Raw genomic sequence first — 23,086 nt, forward strand, 5'->3', positions numbered from 1 at the left:
CGGTATCACAATATCTCTTTAACAGGGAGGAGGCCTTGAAAAGGCTGCTTTTATCCCACCCTGTTTTAAAAGCAGGCAAAGAAGCTTTGTTCCGGAACAGTCTGCCTGTTTTCAGAGGTGGAAGAGACCGATTAAAGAACCACTGCCAGTGCTGGTCTCCCCACCAGCTCCCATCACCTGCAGGAGCTCTGCTCTCCCTCATGGGAGAGACCACTCTTTGCTCCACGTCCTTTTGACTGGCTCAGAGGAACATCTGAACTCCAGCCATGTCTTTTGCCTCCACCACCTCACCTTTAGGAGGAAGGATCGAGCTGCCCTTAAAGGCTGCCTGAGACTCCAACAGTCTGAGACCTCCCAAGGATAAGGTCTGTTGAAACTGGGGAGGAGGGGGGTGAAGAGGAAGGCCTGCATTAACGTGCCCGTCTGAATGCTCGGCAGAGCCTCAGAAGGCAAAGCAGACCTGCATAAGAGGCAGCCCTTTTCTCTGCCTCCCCCTTATCAGACCAACCTCCAACTGCCGTACCGGAGGCAGCATCCTCACAGCCCCTGCCCGCCCCGTGCCTGCAGCTCGGGCAGCACCACCAGCCACCCCGTCCCTGCCCCAGCCCCTTCTCTCCCAGACAGAAGCCTGGGGGGAGGTCCTTAAAGGTTTGATGACCAAACTGAAGGGCAACCCATGGTAACCCCCTCTCTGTTGGCATTTAGGGCAGCCTTCCTAGAAACCTGACTTTCTCAGGCCACACGGTACAGCTGGTGGACCGCAGCCCTCCCGAGCGGTGGGGCGTCGTACCCGGTCTGCGCACCGTGCTGCGGAGGAGCACACCTCAGTTCCCACTGATGGGAGTGGGTACCTGCTTGCATTTCTCCATCCTCACACTAAGGAGCAGTTTAGTGTTTCTCTCCAAATCCATCTATGCTGTAAATAGGCTCTCAAAGTTAGAGAGCGCATGGCTCAAGGCACCCCGTAGCCCAGCTCCCCCCCCGGCCAACCTGCCACAGGGTCCTGAGCTGCTCCATAGGTGATTGCGGGGTGGCCGTGGGGACTGCGGCCCCGCTGGGGATCACGAGTTCATACATGCCGTGCAGTGTGGATGTGTAATCCTCACCGTGAGTGGGCGCTGGAAACTCCTGATTTCAGCTCTCTGCTCTGCCTTGACTTGCCAGGCGAACCCTTGATGAATAAGCCAGCCTCAGTTTCCCCTGTTGGGGCTCTAGCGGGAGGTGTCCCTGCCCAGGGCAGGGGGTTGGAACTCCATGATCTTTAAGGTCCCTTCCTACCTAAACCATTCTATGATGATTGTATGACTGGCTAACATCTGCCCACCTCAGGGAGGAGCTACAGCTCGGGATCCACGTCTGCAAAAGAATTTGAAGCTTGGAAAGCTCTGTTCAGGGAAGGTCTTCAGATTAGTCAGCTCCCAGTGCGACTGGGTTTGAATATTTATGAAAGCAGAAAATCGCCAGGCATGTTTTGCTGAGCTGTACAGCTCCTTCCCTGAAAGGAACAGTTTTCCCAAAACAGTGCTTGGAGATTTGTTTACCTCAGTCTCTCCGTGAACCCTCACTCCACCAAGGTGACAGGCAGGAGAAGCGTGGGATGATAGCAGGCAGGGTGTCTGCAAGGGGACGCAGAGGGCACACAGGCTGTTTGGGCTGAAGCAACCTGTCAGTGCTTTATTTCAACACAATCGGAGCCCTAAAGCTCCATTGCGAAGGAGTGTCTGGAGAGCCTGGATCCACAGGTTGCTCTCCTGTTAGCCACAAACTGCTTCTCTGTGGCTTCCAAAGCGCTGGCAGGAGGGTGGCACTTGGTACTGCTTCCTAAGGGGTTATCTTTTCCCCGTAGTCCCGCAGCACTATTGTGGCTTCACTCACACACATCACCCCAGAGCATCTCCAAAGCCAAAACAGGAGTGAGCAGGAAGCAGCCAGGCCAGGCGTGCCCAGCGTCCCTGGTGCTCCCTCTTCCAGAACCCTCTCCCCTAAAGAGCATCCTGAAAAGAGAGCCAGAGAACACCTGTATCTCTGCAGAGAGCTGAAACAGCGCCAGAGCCAGGACTTGGGGGACTGGTCTGAGCTCGCACACCCTTTTCCATCCACAGGCAACTTTCAAGGGGCTGCTTTTGGAGCTGCAGTCGTGAGCTAAGCCAGGAACCGGCTAAGCACAGCTGAAGTGCCCTCATGGTGGCTGAAGGGTCGTGGGGCACAGGTCCAAGCAGACCTGCAGATCAGACCAATTAAAATAGCAGTGACAGTGCCAAACAGGAGACTCCAGAAATGCAAATATTTTCCTATCTTAATTCAGGCTTTTGCAATTTCCTCCGCTGCCTTTCATCCCTCCTCCCCCCTCAATCCACAGCGCTGCTCAGCTCCAGTTGCAGTGAGGGGCTGACCACCAAACGTGGGCGTTAGTGAAGGGTTTGGCAAACGGAGCCCTCATTAGTGAGGTGCTCGTGCATGTCCTTGCACCCAGGCAGCTGTGAGGGGCCACACACTGCCCTGGGGACAGGGAGCAGCCCGGGTGGCTTTGCTGCCTGAGGGAGCCGGAAGGCAGCCCGGGTAACGCGGCTGGTAGGGCAGGGGCCTCAGCAGGCAGGGCCCATCCCATCGCACCTGAGCCAGGTGAGCGGAGCAGGCCCCAGGTAGTAAGAATCCAGGAGATCAGGCGGGTCCATGCTGATGAGACAGATCCATGGCAAAGCCGGAAAGTCAGCGTGCATGGTGGGGTCAGCAGGTCCGTGGCCAGGCACGGCTGTAGCCAAGCTGGAGACCGACGACCCTACAGTGGGAGTCAAGAAGGAGTTGAAGGCTGAGAGCTGAGCTCCTGTGCCCATGGGTGGGGGGTGGGTGGAGGCCCCAGGTGAGGCTGGTCAGGACCACTCACTGCCCTTCACAGCTGGTCGCTGTGACGTGGCCAAAGTGAGAAGGGCTGAAGGCATCAGCACAGCTCACTGAGAGGTGGTCCCAGCAAGGCAGCTGGGCTCGGTGGGAGGCTTTGGAGCAGGAGGGCTGTGCTCCAGCTAGAGCCAAGTGCTGGGGCTCTATAATCCTGGAGTCTATCCCCTGCCCCTTGGCCAACATACGAGTACCTCTGGTTCCACTTTCCAGCGCTGAAGGAGCAGTTACCCACCTGCCTGACCAAGCCAGTGCTGGGAAGCAGATGATTTTGTGTACCATAGATTTGGTCTGCTGGGGAGATTTTGAGTGTATAGTCTGGATTTTCCCGTTATTCCTTTCCTCTCAGCTATGCAACAAGTTGTCTCCAGCTCCTGCACCTGAGCGGCATCTGCAGATCCAGCGCGCGCAGGGCACCGGCTCCAGGCCGGCCGCAGTAATCCTATCAATAAATCGTCTGTGGCTAGTCTATCCCGTGGTGTTTTTCCTGCCAAGACTAATCAAAGCTTAGTCTGTAAGCAGGTCTCTGGAGCTCAGGCCATGGCCAGGGATGTTGGCATTGGCGGGTGGGTTGTGTGGAGACTGAGCCTGTGGCTTAGGTGGAGTCCTTGGGAAGGGATGTATGGAGCTCCCCAGGCTGCACCGGGGACCCCGCTCCTGCTGCCCACATCTCCTGGGGGTTATCTGCACGAACTGCCAGGCAGGAAAGGACCAACACACGGGAGTCCTGGGGAGGAGAGTGTGATGGGACCTTCTGGTGGGTGACCACCAGCGTTCTGAACCCCATGGATGGTGCTAAGAGGGGGGAGGACACGACGCCAGTCACCAGAGGTTGCACTCAGATTAGGAAGGGGACAGAGGGGGTTACACTCAAACGTGTAAACTCAGCCCTTGACCGGCCAGTTCCCGAGAAGAATTGGAAAAGGAGGGAAGGGGATTGCTGGTCCAGCTGAAGCCTGCGGCCACCGGTGGGCCCTGACCCGCGGTCCGGCGCAGAGGCGGGCGCAGATAGCTGCTCCCCTCAACCGAGCTGAAGCCACGGCCCGGCACCACGGCCCCGACTCCAGGGCTGGAGCACAAACCTGCTTCGTTGGAGAAGTCGGAGGGAGTCCTGCCTGGCTCTGCCGGCAGCGACACCACTGCCAAAGCGCAGAACTAGGAATACATAAATAAATCCTGTGTGATGAACTGTGGTCACATTTCCTTGCTGCCCCTCCAGGGACTCCCAGAAACCCAGCGGGGCTGGGATAGCTCCCGGCCCCCTTTGGGTCACTGTGTGGGGAACAGGCTGCGCTATCGACAGAGAATTTGTTGGATGGTGGAAGGAGCTAATTTAAATGAGAAAAAAGGCTTTGGGTACATTGCCAGCATTCTCCTTGCCTATTGTACTCCCCCGTCGATTTCTGCTTTCCACTGAACAGTTTTATGTTTCCAAGGATCATAAATTCTCATTTTTCCACTGGGCAGGAGGTGCACTCCTGGATTCCACCGCTTCCTGCGTCGCTTTTGTGTCCGTGTTGCCCAGTTACTGCAGCGCAGACCCAGACTATGCCCGACCGCATTCACACCGGCCGCGTCCCCGGGAGCGTGCGCCCACCGCCGGGCACTGGGAGTTCATAGGATTCAGACAGGCACATGCTTCCCAAGACGAACAAAGGAAAGGCCATAACCCAGCGGTTTCCAGCCGGAGGCCGCGCAGGAGCGGCTGTGGCTGACCGGTGACAATGCCGCTGCCTGGCGGGCTGTCGCGGGAAGGTGTGATGTGATGGAGAAGGGGCCGCGGTGGCTCAGGGGGGATCGGAGCCTGGACCGCAGCCTGCGGTCCAAAGGGTATGGGAACTGACACTGCTCGTTTGTCAGCTCCGAGGCAGCACGCAGCGCTCGGCTAAGCTGCCCTGGCTGGGAGAAGAACTCGGGAGTTCTCTCTAGCAGCAGTTCCAAGCGGCAGCACTCCAAGCATCAGTAATTCAAACAGCAGTCGAGATAATGCCATGTCCTCATGCTGTGCGGGTCAGCTTGGTTTGAAATTAATAACATTCCTGAACTTGAAATACTTGGATTCGTCACGGCTTTAATTCCTCAAATGGCGCTCATATGGCATGGGCGGTCGTGTAGTGCAGCGGGAGGGAAGGATGCCTCCCACGTGGCTGGGACGCGGCCGTGTGCCAGCCTGGGAGCGGGAGCAGGGACCGGTGGGTCCTGCGGGATAACGCTGCCAGGGACCGGTGGGTCCTGCCGGGGTGACGCTGCCCGGAGCCAGACTGTCGGGGGGCAGAGCCGAGCAGATCTCCCCCTCCTCATTGCCATGCTCCCTGTGTCCGTCTGGTGGGTGAGGTTTGGGAAGGGGCTGGGACTGCTTATTGTGGTGGGGTTGTTTATGGCCACATACATCCCGCAGCCTGCCGGGGCGAGGGGGGGCCGGACAGCAGGCGAAGGGCTCGCAGGAGAATTTACAGCTGCAGGAAGAGTCCATCCATTTCCAAGGTTGTGGCATCTTCCTTTGGGTGCGCAAAGAAAGTATGTACCCAGCAGCGAATGGGGCACTGACCTACTCCTGTTGGAAACCCCTGGAGAGCCTCTGCCTTGATTTCCCGTAACACAACGGGGCTGCACAGCAGCGAACACCGTTTACGCCATGCAGGGAGCGTGCTCCGGTCTGCTGGCACTCTCGAGTCTGCCCCTTCTGCTCTTTGTGAATGAGGAAGATGCATTTTTTGGAGAGAGAGGCTGCCTCTAAGACTTGCAAACTCTCTATTTTGTGACAGTTTTCATTTGCATAATGAAGGCCCTGATACCTTCAGTAATTAATCACATTAAGAATTGCTTCCTTGAATAACTCTATTCATGCGAGTTGTTCTTAGTGCTGGAAACCGCATATGATTTCAAATGTGCATTAGCCCGTTTCTTTCATCAGCAGATGGAAGCTGGTAACTGCATGTGTAATTTATATCTGCTTGGGTGGAATTATCAGATGAAATATGCATTACACGGTGCCATTAACATTTCTAGTCATACAGTCTTTAGCTCTCGGGTAAGTTAATATTACATGCCAACAGTGTGTGGGACCATATGAAAGGCAAGGACTCGAACATGGGAATTTAAAAGCCGAAATGGAAAGTATTCCAGGTCAAACACATCAGAAATAGAATTAATGAAGCTGCTAAATTAAATGAGATGCATTGCCCTTTTTTGACCTGCATTTTTTTATAAAATGCCCCATCTTGTCTCTCTAGCTAAGAAAGCTGCCAGGCTTGCCTGCTGCATCGCTGCTTGTACGGGCGACTCCAGATCCTTTAACATCCAGAAAGCTTTCTCCCATAGGGTGGCATAAGCAGCAAGAGAATAACGATTGAGTCTCAGAAGGCAGCAGAGAAGATGAACGCCGCTGTGTGGGTTTGGATTTGTTGGTAATCTTGACAAATTTGGAAAAAAAAAATCACATCAATTCAATAGTAAGAAAAAAAAATATCAGTGACTAGACTGCTCCCTGACGACAGTGCCGGGTTAGCCAGGAGCCGCGTGCTCAGATGTGTGTTGGTTTATGCACGAACATTTTTATCGGAGTTACAGTCTGCTGTCTTGGAGTGCCTTTTTTCCTGTGCTTTTTTGTCCTTACATAAATCACGGTTAATTAAAATACTGATCCCTGCTTGATAGGAAGCAATTAAATGACTGAAGCTGTATCCCATCTGCCTCTTACGTGTAGAGACAGAGAGAGAGTCCAACCCAAGCCGGTGTGGTGTGGGCTGGGGGGCTTCGCCCAGTCCTGCTCGCGGGAGCGCGCTGCGCTCGCCCAGCTGGCGTCACCGCTCCGCACGCTCAGCAGCCGCTCGGGGCCGGGCCACCCTGCAGCTCCTGCTGCTTTCCACCCTTTAGACAGGATTTTGGGCCCCGATGAGTTTTAACCGTTCTCAGGCCAAGCCAGTTCCGCCCGTGGCTGGGACCCCGCGGGGAGCGCACTGTGGGGAGCGCGCTGTGGGGAGCACGCGTTGGCCGTTTGCGGGTGCTCTGATGAGGATGCGGCAGCAAAGCGCGAGCAGCAGCGGCCACGAGCTGCACGGAACAAGCAGGACCAGCAAACTCGTCGACCTGCTTCCCGGCTGACGATGCCGTGGCAAAGGGCCACATCCTGAGCGGAGCCTGAGGGTGCTGCCTGCAGATTGCAAGGGTCAAAACGGCTGCAGTCGCCGTGTGGGGGGCATGCGTGTCGCTGGGGCAGGGGAGAAGCTGCGCGCTCTGCTCCCCCCGCCCCATGTGTCTCTGCAGCCTCTCCGGCTGCAGCAGCGCGGCTCGGCGCCTCGGCACCAGCACATGGCAGGGGCGAGGGCAGAGCGCGCCGGGCAGCTGACGCCGGCTGTACGGCTCTGCTTGGAGCCCAAACCCTGTACCTGTCCCGAAGGCAGGCTGGGGCGGTGCGGTGCCTGGCTGGAGTCCCCTGGGCTTACAGAGACCTGCCGTCGCTGCTGGCAGCGCCCGGAGATGCGCTGCCGCTGCTCCCGATTGTTCCTTTCTGTCCAAGGGAGAAAGAAAAAGCATCTCTGCAAAATCCAGACTTGGACTTTGCTTAAAGCCTTTGAGTAAAGAGCCTTGTTTGAATGTAATTGCACCCCTGTTGCTACAAGGGGAAAATACACTGTATTGCTCTCTTTTTCTTGGAAAGCTCAGCTAGTATTTTCCCAGCCATTTGTGTATAAAGAAAGATAAATAGCTCTTTAGCGGGCAGAACAATCTATCCCAGTTTTATTGACATTCATGCGAGCAGACAAGGAGAAACAGTTTGGCGGTGCTGAGCGTCGGGGAGGGGGAAGCTCCAGCCCGGCAGAGCTGGGAGCACCCAGCGAGGCTGGGCTGGGGGTGCTGGGCACCGAGGGGGGGGGCGAAGCCCTCTGGGGTGCTGAGGCCGGCCAGCCCGCCTGCCTGTCCTCGTCTCCGCAGATGTGTCCCGCGCATCCCCCCCCGGCCCTCAGCGGTCTGAAGGATGCACTCACTGCCTCACCCATCATTTCACTCCTCCCTATAAATAAAAAACGTGTACAGCAAATTTAGCTCTGGCTTCACACGCAGTGGTGCTATAGATAGATTTTTAAAGAGCTTGTCTCGGAGTAATAATTCATGGGGAGATCAAAAGGCTAGGGTTTAATCCGGGGTCTGTCTGATACCATAAACCCTGCAGAGTGCTAAGAATTCAATGAGCAGCATCAAAAGCCTGATAAACATGAAAGCCACCCAATTTTCTGCCTGTAAGGCCGGCGTGGCTTACAATGGGTGCTGAGGAGCTGGGAAGATGCGTATCTTCTCTGCAGCGCTTGGGTGCCACACACAGAGCCCTTCAACTTCAGGCTCCCGAAAGAGGTGCCTGGACTCCCTTAACGCCTCAATTGCTACCTGCAGCTCCACTGACTGTCTAAAGAGATAAGATTTCTAATTAGATGTCTAATTACACGGTGTTGGTAGGCTTCAGGCTGCACTTGGCATCGCCTTGTCCTCCATGGCTACAAATCACGTGTCTGCGCTCATTCTCCAAAGCGACGTGGCAGAGGCATCTCAGGAGACAGCGATGGCGCGGAGGCACCTCCTGTCCCCGTGAGCCCCTCGGGCCAACGCAGTGTCCCCTGGGAAGGCTCGGCAGCATGGTGCTCACCAGCGAGGGGGTTGTCCATCCTCGGGGGGGCGGTCGCTGCAGAGGGGGCTGCGTCACCTTGGCACCTTAGCAGGGAAAGCTTTCAGCCAGCTTCCAGTTTGACAGACTGATGGAAGATACGGCCAGAGCCCATCTACAGCCCATTTTCTGCTGGACCATAACTAACGGCGTGTGGAGAGAGCCACGAGGCTGTCGCTTGGCTCAGCCACGCTCGCCCCAGGGCAGCTGCCGTGGTGTCCCTGCGTCCCCGTGGCCCTTGCAGGGACCTGAGCGGTCCAGCAGCCCGTGTGGCATCCACCGTCGCGGCCTCGCGGCGGCCGCTCGCCCGGGCAGAGCCCGCAGGCAGCGGTGTCCCCGGGATGTCCCCTTTGCCGAGTCCCAGCTCCATTACAACAAAGTTTACATTATTAGACCATTGAAACAGGGGATTTGTAACCTCTGCTTTCCAGCTACGGTAACTGTACATCGAGTTAATCCAAAGGATTTCTTCTTTAATAGCTGCACGGTGGCTGTTACTGTGCCTGCACTGACAGTGGCGGATGTGCTGGTTTAGAGAAATTGTGGATCTGGCCCAGGAAAGGTGGATTTCAGACAGGGGCTGTGAAAAATATGAGGTGTCACAATTTGGAAGCCAAAAATAGTGCCTAAACCAGGGCCAGTAAGGATCAGCGCTGTAAATACAGGTCTGCAGAGCGGAAGGGCTCTGCTACGCTTCGAGCTGTCAGCAAAAGCAACATTTAAAAGCCAGCAGTTTAATTTTTAACACAAATGGAGGCGAGTTTAGACTGCAGACACCTGCAGGTGAGGAGCTGGGTTTTTCTCCAGAGATACCGAGCCCACTGAGGTTAATGTGATTATGTAAATGACTGAGGTATAATTGCGTTATTGCCACCCATCTGGCCCTCCCTGCAATTCATAAGTGATTTTATATTCCCCGTGCGCTGCAGCGCTGACATACAAGGGCACTGGAGATGCCATAAATCACTGCTGGGTGTTTGCTGCGAGTGCCGTGTCCCCGTCGAACCTCTGGTGCGGAGTCCCGCTGGACTAAGCATGGCCAACGCATCAGGAGGAGTTCTGCCCAGAGCTGAGTTAACAGCCTCTGGATGTAGTCCAGGGGATCGAGCTCTGCTTGTCCTCGCCCAAGGGAGGCTCCTGACAAAGGCAGGGTCCTGCCGGGCATCCCAGCTACGGCAGCGGGTCCCTCCCAATGTGGATTTCTTAGCAGGATAAAACAAATTCCCACTTCCCTCAGCAGTTGGGATTAAACATTAAACCAGCATTTTCATGTAAAACACCATCTCCAGTACCCCCGAATCCTACCTCTCTTCTAACCTGGGTTTTTCTTCCCTTCAGTATGAATTCAAAGCCAAGAACATTAAGAAGAAGAAGGTGAGCATCATTGTGTCCGTGGACGGGGTGAAGGTGATTCTGCGCAAGAAGCAGAAGGTGAGACTTCTCCGGCCCAGCGGGGGCACTCAGGGCCAGAGCGTCCGGGGGTGTTGGCTTTGACCGTGTCTGAGTATTACTGCTGCTCACGATAGTCACACTTCTAACCACAACTGACCTTTTCTTAAAAAACACACAGAATTTTTACAAGACTTGATTTTTCACATTTTTTGTCAAACAAACGGATAACAAAACCTTGCTGAAAACAAGTGGGGAAATTACACTGTGGAGAGAGGAATATTTTTTTTTTCTCTTATCAAAAAATACCAAGCTTTCAGGAAATACAGTTTCTTTTTCTTGTTAATGCGGGCAGACCTTTTCTTGTTAATGCTGAGCACCCCTCAGCCCGTCGCCCAGGCTGTGCTTCCCACCGAGCCGAGCCAGCAGCTGGATCCAGATCTCCTAAGCCCCGGCTCAGCACCTTGTTCCCCAAAACGTGTAACTCTTCTGCATATTTGATGCTATAAATTAATCTTAAGGACCATTTTCAGCCCTGGAGGCTGTGATCAGATGACTAGATATGATAAATGATCCAAGAAATCTATTTTTATCCAAGATATACATGAAATAGCCATTGCTCATATAGTCAAACTGTAGCCTGGATTTGGCTTGGGACAAACGCACCATTTTCCGGGGTTTCTGCCCATCAGCCTCGTGACATTTCATTTTGACTTGACTCACTGTAATTTTGTTTCTGCCCTCTGCTTACAGAGAAAGGAGTGGACCTGGGACGAGAGTAAGATGGTGGTGATGCACGATCCTGTGTACAGGTACGCGGCAGGGGATTCACGCCAGTTAGTCAGGGGATTTACAACAGCACCAGTAATCAGCCCTGAGCGATGCATGTCCGTCCTCCCACTTGCTGAGTTACCTCCACCAAGGCTGGTTTTCCAAAGCACCATGAAAAATTAACGAGGTTGCAAAATTACCGCTGATGGGGAATCCTTTTCATACATTTTTGAGAAGGGAGACGGGCTGATCGAGCTTTGAAGCTGGCTCTGCTTTGAACAGGGGTTAGACTAGATGACCCCCAGAGGTGCCTTCAACCTGAATTACTCTCCAATTCCGACTCTAAAGACGGGCTTCCCGCGGCTTTCCTTCAGAGCATGGCTCACCGTGTGCTTCTGAAGAAAGGCCTTACTCTAAGGTGTAAGTTCTTAAGGAAATTAACCCGTACAGGACGTGGTAAGATAGCATTGGCTTTCCATAGCACCTGCCATGGGACCTCAAAGTATTTTGGAGACCGCAAGCCCCACCTAGGTGAGCCACCACTCAGGAGCCATCAGGGATGGCTTCCTTGAAGGCAACCCCAGCGACGATGCGTAGCCTGCGGAGGCGGTTAAGGGCACAGGTTGCACCAGGCTGTCAGATCTGCCGAGGGAATAATTGCACCACAAGTACGAAGCCCCCAGCCCCGAGCGCTGGGGCCACCAACACTGGTTTTCTGGGCCAGAGCCCTCGGTGAGGAGATAAGGATTGGGGAATGTGCTGATGCACTATCTGTGCCTACCTCCCACTTTGGCATTTTTTAGATTATTACAAGATGTGGTACGTGGGCAATAATTGCTCCAATTGCAAGTTCAACACAAAAATAAAAAATCCAATGAGTGAAAGAAAAACATCTCAAGAATCCCTTTGGTTTCTTCTCTATTCAGAGCTGAACTCACTTGTCACGTTTTTACCCAATTAAATCAAATATATTAAAAGCTCTTTAGAAACGGTTTCGCAGCACAGGGAGGAGAAAGAGTCAGCCTGAAGAGGAGAGAGAGCAGTGCTGTACGCTCAGCATCCCTGGGAGAGGCACCCAGGGGACGATGGCTTTTGTGCTGTGCCACCTGCCTGCTGCTGGGAAGGGACCCGCGCTGTCCCCGGGCTGGCTGCGCCGAGGTGGGAAGGACCTGCGCTGTACAGGCAGTTGTGCCGTGCTGCGGCAGGGGCAGGGATTAATTGCTGTTGCTGGGGCTAAAAATAGCCACAGGCTTTCCAATACTATAGATTTTTTAGCTTTCCCACAGCATCTTTAAAAAGCTTTTGCCTACTTCAGAAACCAGAAGGTTTTCCATCAAGCTTTTAAAGTACTCTTTAGATCTGTTGCCTCCTGCCTTGACAATCGCAGGAGTGTCCGTGCAGCGGCACCACCTCGTTCCTCCAGCGCCGGGTGCTGTGAGCCAGCCCGTCCTGGGGCCACAGGAGCCTCCGAGGTTGTCTGGGGGGGCAGAGACCCCCCTGGGTGTTTAATTCCCTTTGTCTCTCTCCCACCTAGAATCTTCTACGTGTCTCATGACTCGCAAGACCTGAAAATATTTAGTTACATCGCAAGGGATGGTGCTAACAACTCCTTCAGGTGCAACGTCTTCAAATCCAAGAAGAAGGTAGGATGCGGCGAGGGGTCTCCGAGGGACCTCACACCTTCCCATGCAGGAGCCAACGTCACCGCTGGGTCGGAGGGTGCAGGTCCCTGGGGAGAGACCCAGGCAGTGCCAGTGCTGGATGTCCCCAAAAAAATATGCCTGGTGCCTGTCCCCTCCTGCCCAACCCGGGCAGCAGCGCAGCCCCTCTGCCCCAGCCCTCGCGGAGATAAGAGCACCCGTCTCCAAGAGCGAGGGACCGGGGGGATGCTGTGCGTTGGGTCCAGCGGTGGGCAGCGGTGGAGCCCCCTGGCACGGGAAGAGATGTGGAAGCGTGGGGCGGCTCCGGGGCGGGAAACTGGGCAGGCTCCCAGTTTTCCCATGGGCGGTGGGGCGGTGGTGGCGGCGAGGCCCCCGCGGGACTGAGCGGTGTGGGTTTGCTCCGCAGAGCCAGGCCATGCGGGTGGTGCGCACGGTGGGACAGGCCTTCGAGGTGTGCCACAAGCTGAGCCTGCAGCACGCCCTGCAGAACGCCGACGGGCAGGCGGACGGCGCCAGCGACAAATCGGCCGAGGAGCAGCCGCTGGAAGGTGACGCGCGGGTCCCCACGGGGCGCGGGCAGACCCCTCTCAGCAGCCGCAGCGGGGATGCTTTGGGGTGGGGAACCGCAAGGTGGCATGTCCTTTGTGGGTCATCTCTAGTGACAGCGAGAGTTTTGGGACCCATTGGACGGGGGGCACAGGGAATCTGCCCTCTCTGCCCCCCATCCTGGGCACCAGCAAGGCGGAGGCTGAGCCCCCTTGTCCAGCAGGCTGAGGGTCTGCAGGCACCAGCCCCTTCCTCCTGCCCCTCCGCAGCATGACAAGACTTGAAACAAGTCCTGGCCCTGTCCCTAAGCTGCCACCTCGGCTGCCAGCCCTGCTCGGGGCCCCGGCTCCTTCCTTGCTGCGATCCTGCGGCGGAGGGTTGGGGGGAGCTTGGGTTTATTTATCCATCTCGTTTGAAGTTCACCAGATAAAAGGCTCCAAGATCACGGATGCGGACGAGGTTGGCATCGATTCTGACGGCATCTGTGTGTCTGAGAGAGGACCCGGAGAGCTGCCTCCTGCCAGGGGGGACCTCGGCGTGCTGAAACCTGGGCAAGCCTCGAAGGATAAGAGCTGCCAGGTAATGGGGGGGGGGAACTGGGGGATGGTCCATGTGCTCTGTCGCTGCTGGAGTCCCTCTGCTCGGGGGTCACTGTATTGTGGCTTGATTTGGAGGGGCTTTCATGGAGACCCCGTTGCAGACCCCCCTCCTGGCTCCCTGCTCTTGCAGCCCCCGTGGCAGGACAGGGTGTTCTGCTCCCAATTTACCCGTGGCTAAACCGTGTCCCAGAGCCGGGGCAGGGGGAGAGGCGAGAGCTGGGAGCGGGGCCACGGCGCATGGCTGAGCGGGCTTCAAACGCACCCCGGGAGAGCCCACCAGTGCGGGCAGGGCAGAGCGCAGAGGGGCTCTGCTGGAGGGATCGCCCAGTGCTGAAAGGGAGAAGCGAGGCAGGACCCCCCCCTTTTCCTGCAGCAGCATCCACTTAACAGGCGGAAACTAGGAGGAGGCATCTCTGGCGAGGCAACCATTTCCCCACCAGGCGGGGTGGATTTCTGTGCCCCCAGTGGCGCTCTGAGGTGGTCACTTGTCCGATGGCCCCGGCAGCGATCCCCATCTCCCCTCACCCCCCCAGGCCCCAGCAGCAATCCCCGTCTCCCCTCGCCCCCCCAGGCCCAGGGAGCAGTGTCCCCAGGGCAGCGCAGGCACCCAGGACACGCTCGGCACGAGCAGTGGTTTCACCGTAATGAATAGCTGCTCTGCAGAGCCTCTCTGTGCGCGCTTCCCGGTGGCCTGAATGGCATCGCTTCATCGCACACAATTGTCTCGCTTGCAGGGCCCGGCTGAAAACAGCTGCGGTGAAATGCGCTCAATGGGACTCATTTCCGTGGCTGGAAAGGGAGGGCTGTCCTGCGCTCCCCTCCCGGGCCGGGGCTGCCCAAGCGGGGGAGGGCAGGGGGCAGGAAAGGCAGCGGCCGCGGTCGCGCTGCGAGGGGAACCATCCTAAAACACCCCCGCTGCCGGGCTGGGAGGCTGCGTGCCGGGGGGACGCACTGGCCGGCTCTGGGCTGCATGCCGAGACCCACGGCTGTACGGAGGGCCAGGTGAGCCACGCACGGGGCCACCGCACGGTCCCCGGGGCACGGGAGGGGGCTACAAGGCCACTCGCCCTGGGCTGAACCGGCAGACCCCGGGCTCTGAGCGCCGTGCTGGAGTGCGGGGTGCTGCGCCGGGTCAGGGGCTGCTCTGAAACGGGTCAGTGTGTGCACTGCCCTTCTCACGCCGGGTCTCCCCGAGGGCTGGGACCCCTGCAGCCTTTGAATGCGCTGATGGCCCTGACACCGGGCCGCTGCTGCCACTGGCAAATGCTTCAGGCAGCAAAAAACGACCCGGCCTGGGCAGCCACATCGCGGGGAAGGTGGTGGGGTATTCGGGTCCCTTCCCGATGTCTCCTGCCCAGGGATCTGCCCTCCCTGTTTAGAGCTACAGCCAGACACAGGCGATGCAGCCCTGCCAGCTCTCTGGGAGCGGGAGTTGCCCCGAAGTAGACTCTCCCGGGGACCACACAGACGTGCAGAGCCCAACACCGAGCCCAGGGCTGTCCCCCTCAACCGTCCCTCAGTGCCAGGGGTGCGGGGGCCGCTCTGCGACACCAGTGTCAGGGCCACGGGGAACCGCAAACCAAATCCCAGCCTGAGCTGGTTGGTCCGCTCACCCTGCCCATTTCTTTATGCCCAGGACACCGAGAACTGCTCCCTCCACCCGGCCGGCTCCCAGCAGCTGCTCAGCCCAAGCAGCCCCTGCTCCTCGGCCTCCATCACCCCGCTGGCCTCCCAGCACTGCCTCCAGCTGCTCCAGCAGCAGCTCCTCCAGCAGCAGCAGCAGACGCAGGTGGCCGTGGCCCAGGTACGCGTCCTGCCCTCCCCTCAGGCGGCGCCAGCCCTTCTCTCCCTGCTCCAGCCTCCGGCCAGGCTGGGCTGGCAGCGGGGGCGAGTGCCCTGTGCTGGCGTGGGAGCCGTGCAGGGGGCTGACAGCGCAGGTCGCAGCATCGCTTACAGCGTAGCTCGCAGTGTAGTTTGCAGCGTAGCTCGCAGCATTGCTTACAGCATAGCTCGCAGCGTAGCTCGCAGCATTGCAGCATACCTTGCAGCATAGAATCAGAGAATTGTTGAGGTTGGAAGGGACCTTTAAGATCATCAAGTCCAACCGTTAACCTACCCTGACAAAACCGCTTCTAAACCGTGTCCCCGGGTACCAGTACCACGTCTACCCTTTTTTTATAGCTCACAGCACAGCTCGCAGCACGGCTCAGCTCCCCGGGGCACGGAACTGGCTGCACACATAAGCCCAGCCTGCTCTAGCAGGGTCGTGGGGGGCCCCCACAGAGCCACCAGCTCCCGTTTCATTCCATTTTTGGAAGCCCCCTCCCTCCCCGTGCCTCTTCCCCCAAACCGGCATCAGAGCGGGTAGCCCGGTACCCCCGGCTGGGCACCTCCCCAGCCCGTTTCATGTTACCGGGGCGGCAGCGGACACCCACACACACACACCCCCGTCCCGGGATGCAGCCGCATCCCCCCGCCCGCAGCCGGACCAGCGCGGGGGACACCGGTGCGGGGGGGGTGCTGCGGCGGGGCCGCCAGAGGGCGCTCGAGTGCCGCCGCGCCGCGGGTCCCGGGGGGTCCCGGGGATGCTCGTCCCGTCCCGCACCGCCCCATCCCCGCATCATCCCATCCCGCACCGCCCCATCCCCACATCTCCCCATCCCCTCATCACCCCATCCCGCACTGCCCCGTCCCCGCATCACCCCATCCCCGCATCACCCCATCCCCGCATCACCCCATCCCGCAGGTGCAGCTGCTGAAGGACCAACTGGCGGCCGAAACGGCGGCGCGGATCGAGGCGCAGGCCCGGGTACGGCAGCTGCTGTTGACCAACCGGGACCTGCTGCAACACGTCTCCTTGCTGGTGCGGCAGCTGACGGTGCTGGAAGCCCGGGAGCAACACCGGCAGCCGGGTGAGTGCTGTGCCCTCCTCCACACCGAGGTCGTTTGGGTGCTGGGGTGCTCCCAGCACCATCACTTCAGAGCAACTCTGCATCCTTCATGGTCATGGGGAGCATCTGGGATGCTCCTAGCAAGCCCAGCAGGCTCCAGGGGGCTGCAGAGCATCTCTGCACCCCTCATGGTCCTGGGGACCAGTTGGGGTGCTCCCAGCACCACCCCTTTGGAGCATCTCTGCACCCCCCACGGTCCCAGGGAGTAGTTGGGGTGCTCCCAGTACAAGCCCAGCAGGCTCCAGAGGGGCTTCACAGCATCTCTGCACCTCTTGCAATCCTGGGCAGCAGCTGGGACACTCCCAGCGTGATCCCAGCAGGCTCTGGGGGGGCTTCAGAGCATCTCTTGCACCCCTTGTGGTCATGGGGAGCAGCTGGGCTGGAGATCCCCAACTCTTCACACACCCCCTGTCCCTCTCTCGCCAGTTGACCGCTCCTTGCAAAACCTGTCCCTGGCTCAGTCCCTCTCCCTGAACCTGAAGAACCACTACAGCTTGGACATCCACCTGCCGTCCACCTCCACCCCCGCCAGCATCCTGGGCAGCCCCGTGGCCCCCGGCTCGCTGCCAGCGCTGGGCCCTGGGGACTCCTACCTCAACCTCATCAGCCTGGAGAGGGGCGGCCACCGCTATGGCAGCAAGGAGGGGGACGAGTGCCTGGCTGTGCTGGAGGGGCAGGACGGGCTCAGCCGGCGCGTGGAGGGCTCCGAGGTCAGCGAGTTTGCTCTGCTCAACGGGAGCAGCCGGCAGAAGGCGGATGACACGGACAGAGGGGATGAGGACAGGTAGGATGTGCCATCTCCATCTCCCACCAGCTGGAGCGGGAACATCCCGAGCAGCCCCTCCCGCTCCCCGCTGCTGGCCTGGCAGGGCTGCTGCTGCACAGGCCGCGTTTCGGAGGGCTTGCGGCAGCAGGAGGAGGGCCTGTGCTCTGGGTGCTCGGGGGCAGGGACAGGCAGCCCGGGGGCAGGGACAGGCAGCCCAGCGGCTGTGCACTGGCTCGGGTGCATTAAGATGGGGCAAGGAACCCACCGTGTCCCCGCGTGGGGTCACTGCCTGCTCTGCTTCTGTCCCCCTGCCATGAGATGGTCATTGCTGCATCACTTCAGCCCCACTCCGATCTTTGTTGGTGATGGGTTGCACTGATGGGACCCAGCAAAGGTCTTCTGGAAATCCTGGGGCAGCCAGCCTGAGCCCTCCACGTGGGTAAGTACTGGCCCATCACCTCCTCTCTCTGCCTTTGCTTCCCAGGCGGCAGCAGCCCATTCCCAAGCTCAACCCGCCACCGCCCATCCTACGCAAAAGGTCAAGCAAGACCTCCCCGAGCCTGGAAGTGGAGGTGAAGCCCGAGACCACTGCCCATGTGAGCCTGCCCAGCCCCAGCGTCTCCAGCCTCGCCAACATCGCCGCCGGCTCACTCACCCTCTTGGACCCCGAGGCAAGGACTCCTGCACGGAGCGCTGCCTCTAGCACGGAGCCCATCCCTGCTGGGACCTGCCAGCGCGCTCTGGGCAAGGACAGGACTGGAGAGAGTGGGCAGATGTCCCCCCTGGCCAGCTTCCGTGACCCGGCAGCCAGCGAGGCCCTGGCCAAGGACTTGGCCGCCCTGGCCAGCCCCACGGACATCATGCTGCCCTTCTCCCCTGCGGATGACACCTGCTTGCACATCAGCTTCTCAGAAGATGAGCTGCTTGAACCAGAGCTGGACGCTGCCGGGGGGGGCAGCAGGGTCCCCCCTTAGTGGGACCACAGTATGTGGCAGCTGGCTGGCAGACAGTCCCAGCAACTCCGTCCATGCCGCTACACCAGCCCGATACTGGGGTTGGGGGCTCCTGTGCCCAGGCCGGGAGGCCGGTCCCTTTGCTGTCCCCATCCCACGCAGCAGCTCCCCCCACCACATACAGGGCTGCCCACGCAGGATGCGACCTGGCTGGCCCCTGTCCTCAGTCTGCACCGGCTCATGCTGCCGTCCTGCTGCCCCGTCCTCCCGTCTGCTGCCTGTCCCGTCCCTGCTCACACAGCCGGCGGTGCTGCACGGGTTCCCGTGCCTCCGGGCAGCTCTCACCACTGCTGCCTGGAGGAGGCACAATTTGTCACTACATCCCTTCTGCTGGCCGGGGCGGACGCAGGCAACGGGAGCCCCCGGGCAGGGGCACGGCACGGTGCAGGGCTGCGAACACCGGGACATGAGGCAGCTGTCACTAACCTGGGCCATCGGTTGCCACCCGCGGTAGCGGTGCAAGCGGGGCTGCGCAGCACAGCCGCAGTGCTGCTCCCCTGTCCGGCTCCCCGAGGCGGGTGCCAGGCTGCCACCACGCTGCCATGTGCTGGGTGTCTCCAGGGCAGCACCCCGCTGTGCCCAAACCAGCCCTTTTTTGGGGGACAGCAGCCCCACCGACGTGTCCCCACACAGCGACACCACCACTGCCTCCCCCCACAGGTGCCTTTTCCCGTGTCCCAGCACCCACTGCCCGCACAGGCCGGGGTCACCCCTGGAGACCACTGACCGGGTGCAGGGCTGGCCCCAGGAGCCCCCGCTGCTGCGGTGGGTGCCCCCTCGGAGGGAGGGTGCACCCCACGTCTTGGGGTCGGGGCGGGAGAGCCCTGCCGTGCCTCTGAGCAGCCGGTGGCTGCGGGCAGGAGGCTGCTCCATGGCTCTGATTTTAGGGTGTAACGGTGTGGTTTAGGTTTGGTCTCGGAAGTGTGATTATCCTGGGTGAGTTAAGGTTTAAGGCAGGAGCCCAGCCCTGGGTGAAGGGCCGAGGCAAAGCCCCGGCGGTGGCATGTGTCCCCTTCAGCCCAGGCAGGTTTTGGGGAGGGACCCGAGGAGATGCTCGTCCACCTCGGTTGTTTGTGAGAGGGCGTTGGGAAAGTGTCGGAGGGTCGAGATGGGGAAGTGTCGAGCAGAAATGGAGACCTGGAGCAGCCACACTGCCTGTTCCCGGCACGGCGCTGCTCCCACAGGGGCGGACGGGGGCGATGGGACACACAGCCCAGGGCCAGCCGTGGCGATGCCGATGCCAGTGCTGGCCGGGAGGAGCCGGCTGGGGGCTGGTGGCACCACCACTGGCGACCGGGCCTGGGGCTTGTACAGCCGTGGCTGGGCTGTGCCGTAGTGCGGTAGAGACAGACCAGCCCGTCCGTAGGAACAAAGTACGCTGCAGTTTGGTAACTGACTTTTAAAGAAAAAAAAAAATAAAGGTGTCTGATTTGCAGAGCAAGTGCCGTGGTCTCTGCCCCGCTGGGGCCCGCGCGCAGGGAGCCCCGAGCTGCCGAGCCGCCGCCCCCGGGTGCAGATTGGGGACCCCCCGGGTATTCCCAAAGAAGAAAGATCCATTCTGGGGCTGAAGGCTGCTCTGAGCTGCCAGCCGGGTCCCCTGCACCCTCCCCGTCCCGCGGCCCCGGTTCAAACACAGGTCCCAGCATCCCCATCTGCTCCCCCTGGCAGTGTCCCCAGACACACTGCCACGCAGGGGACGGGTTCCTCAGTCAGGGATGGGGCACATTTCCAAGGCAGACACCCCCCACCCCGAGCCCACCAGCACCCACGCGGTGCTGCATGGCACCGAACGCTGCTGCCTGCTCCCCACGCACCCCCCTTTGCCCTTTCTTGTCTGCATTTCTACTCCCGAAATAAATCCTGGCCCCAGCACGCAGGGTGGGAGTACCGCGGGTGGAGAAGGCGGATCACGGGCAGGCGGCAAAGCCCGGTGCTGTGGGGTGGGATGGGCCCAACCGCGCACCGGGGGTGCCAGGGCCCCATGGGAGGTGCCAGGGCCCCACGGGGGGTGCCCGTGGCCAGGAGGGGTGAGAGAGCTCTGCCCTCCACAGCACCCTGACCCTGGCCCCTCCGCGGTGGGGAAGGAACCCACGGACGATTCAGCACGGAGCCTCCAGGATGGACGGGGACCCCATAAGACTGCCCCCCCCCCCACGCAGGAGGGGGAATGCAGCTCAGCCGCGGGGGTTGGATGGACCCAGCACCCGGGACCTCTGCAGGGGTCTAAGGGCCTCTCTCTGTCCCTCCACGGAGCGGGCGCAGCCTCCAGCACTGCGGAGCCGGGAGCCCTTTCCCCGGGCCCACCGCAGACATCTGCCTGGGGGGGCCGCCCGCGCGGGGAGGGGGCACTTCCAGCCCAGCATCGTATTATGCTTCCTTCATGCGAAGAAACTTTTTCCTTTGCTGTCTGGTAAGCTGCTAGCAATCATCAGGCAGGCAGGTGGTAAAGATTCATATCCATCAAACAATGCCATTTAGTTTGTAACCTGTGACTAAATCTGGTGTTAGCTTTAATTTCAGAGTCTGCTTTAGGGCTCGCTTGTTAATCTCTATGCAAAGCAGATGAAATGAATATGCAGCATTTTGGATGTAATTGTACAGCTTCAATTCAGCACTATAATTTTCCAAACAGGATCTTGCAATCAAGCTTCTATTCATTAGTGTATAAACAATTTAGTTTCTCAGCTCTCCAGTATGCCAATCATCTCAATGGAGTGAACATCTCTGACAAAAAGAGGAGGAAAGTTTCCTTTGTGTAACAGAGGTAAAAGTTGCTCCATACTTCAGACAATTCCCACCCGGCAGATCCGGGCCGTTGCCGCAGGCAGCCGTTTCCCAGCGCCCCACCACACTGACCGGCTGCATTCAGCATCCCGGCGGGGCGATGCCCACTGACCTCCCGCCAGCGTAGCCCCAGGTCCCCCAGCAATTCCGCATGCGAGACCCCAGTAGACAAGCCTGGACCCTGCAGGATCAGGCCACCTTGGAAAGGTGCGACCAGGCAGCCCCTCGCACCCTCCAGCAATGCCCGGGACCTCCCGAGAGCAGCCCACGGCTCTGGGGAGGGGACGGCCACCCCAGCCAAAGCCCCCAGCACATCCCCATCTGCCCCGCACCGCACGCCCCACGCCGGCTCAGCCGTCCCGGCCGGTGCCATAGGACAGGACACGGGGACAGCCCTCGCGAGGGAGACAGCAGCTCCCCCCGTGGAGGATGGGGCCAGGCTGGCACAGGGGTGGGTGGGGGGCAGGTTTCGGTCTCGGGGGCTCAGCCCCCTCGTGGCTGGGTGCTTCCCTCCGTGGGATGCTGCATACACAGGAGCACATCTGGCCACATCCCCATCCCTCCGCGCCCATCGCCGCTCCTCGGAGGCGAGGTGGGACCAAGCCGAGAGCCTCGACAAAGGGAAGCGCCGTCAGCGGAGCCGCTCAGCGCAGTCTCCATTTCCAAATGAATATCGACAGCGCTAATTACAGGCCGCCATGCAGACAGCTTATTAGCTTGTCACAAAAAGACGGTATTGAACTCAAAGCCCGCGGTATTCACAGAGCGCAGCAAGACGCTCCCCAGACAGCACAGCGAACCAGGCAGGCGAACAACCTCCAGCAAAACTAATTACTTCCTGATTGTCTACGGCCACCCACTGGGTATAATAGTATAGACTAAATTTGGCATATACATAACTAAGCACTCGGCACCAATTTGGCGTACAATAATCATCCTCTGTGTTGCATAATTAAAATCTGATCACTTGGAATAATTATTTCATATTCCCGGTATCGGGTGAGGATTGCATAATGCGGTGTGGCAGGAGCACGGGCCCGGGAGCGAAACCGGCCGCTGTCACAGGCGTGAGCCCCCACCCCCAGGAAGGACGTTACAGCTCCGGCCACAGCGAGAGACCCGCGCACCTCTGAGGGGTGACGATAGCCCCGTGGGCACAGTGCTGCGGTGCCGCGAGGCTGTTGGTCAGCACCGGCCGCGGGGGAGCTCGAGTCACCTTAACTCTGCCCCTCCGCGGCGATGGGCCGGTGCTGAGCGCAGCGTGGAAGGACGATACCCGCTCAGGACAAGGTGTCCCCATGTCCCCAAGCAAACACTCTCCGTAGTGACCTTTCCAGGCAGGGTGCTGCCCCGCTGCCTGCCCGGCCGGGATGCTCACCGCCCGGCCCCATTGTGCTCGCACGTCTGCTAAAGGCGTTTGGAAAGACACGGCAATAAAAAATAAAAATCAAGTGGAACGTGTGTGTCTAATCCATTAACTTCCTCTGGCGGCTCCCCGGGGACCCGGCGAGGAGGAGAAAGAATACGTGGATATTGCACGCGCCCTGGCACCTTGTCCCCGGGCCAGCCCCGCCGCTGGCCGCTGCCACGGGCTCATAAATCACAGCGGGCGACAGCGTTTCACAGCTCTCTTCCCAGCCAGGATATGGCCATTCCTGCTGATTACACGGCTGGCGCGCGGGGGAAGCTGCATCTCCCACTTCCAGGAAGGGAGGCTCCGCAAGGAAAACGCATTGATAAAAAGAAGAACGAAATCAGCTTTGTTCACGTTGCGAATCTCCCATTGTTCCTGCTGCGGCCGTCAGCCCTCGCTGGAGAAAGTATTTCCTCAGCGATAAATCTCCTGGGCTCCTCGCAGCCTTCGCCTTGGCACCGGACCCTCCTCGGGCTTGTTTTGAAAGAAAAAGCAGCTTTTGCCCCTGCGCCCCCGTGGGGTGTGCTGGGCCACTCGTGGTGTGATTTGGGGGGGACGAGATGTCCCCGGGGCAGGAGAAGGGGGGGGGCCGGGGCCCATCCCGGGGGTCCCCAGCCCGTGTCCCCAGCCAGAGCCAC

The 23,086-nt window shown here is 59.3% G+C and overlaps 1 protein-coding gene across 1 annotated transcript in view; it reads left to right on the forward strand.

Annotated features, from left to right (window-relative positions):
* The window catches only part of LOC309679428 (carboxyl-terminal PDZ ligand of neuronal nitric oxide synthase protein-like), a gene marked incomplete at its 5' end in the record, with an annotated part of 36,870 nt that extends 18,309 nt beyond the window's left edge, over window positions 1-18,561 (forward strand). The window contains 9 exons of the mRNA XM_082492738.1: window positions 9,893-9,985; window positions 10,697-10,755; window positions 12,249-12,357; window positions 12,782-12,923; window positions 13,340-13,500; window positions 15,157-15,324; window positions 16,267-16,432; window positions 16,898-17,255; window positions 17,722-18,561. Of these exons, the coding sequence (XP_082348864.1) occupies window positions 9,893-9,985; window positions 10,697-10,755; window positions 12,249-12,357; window positions 12,782-12,923; window positions 13,340-13,500; window positions 15,157-15,324; window positions 16,267-16,432; window positions 16,898-17,255; window positions 17,722-18,211 (1,746 nt within the window). The 3' untranslated portion in view covers window positions 18,212-18,561. The remainder of the gene's footprint in view (window positions 1-9,892; window positions 9,986-10,696; window positions 10,756-12,248; window positions 12,358-12,781; window positions 12,924-13,339; window positions 13,501-15,156; window positions 15,325-16,266; window positions 16,433-16,897; window positions 17,256-17,721) is intronic.
* Window positions 18,562-23,086: the final 4,525 nt, after the last annotated feature.

This window comes from Vanellus vanellus (assembly GCF_965231255.1).
Source record: "Vanellus vanellus genome assembly, chromosome: 18".
In the NCBI taxonomy this organism is placed as follows: domain Eukaryota; kingdom Metazoa; phylum Chordata; class Aves; order Charadriiformes; family Charadriidae; genus Vanellus; species Vanellus vanellus.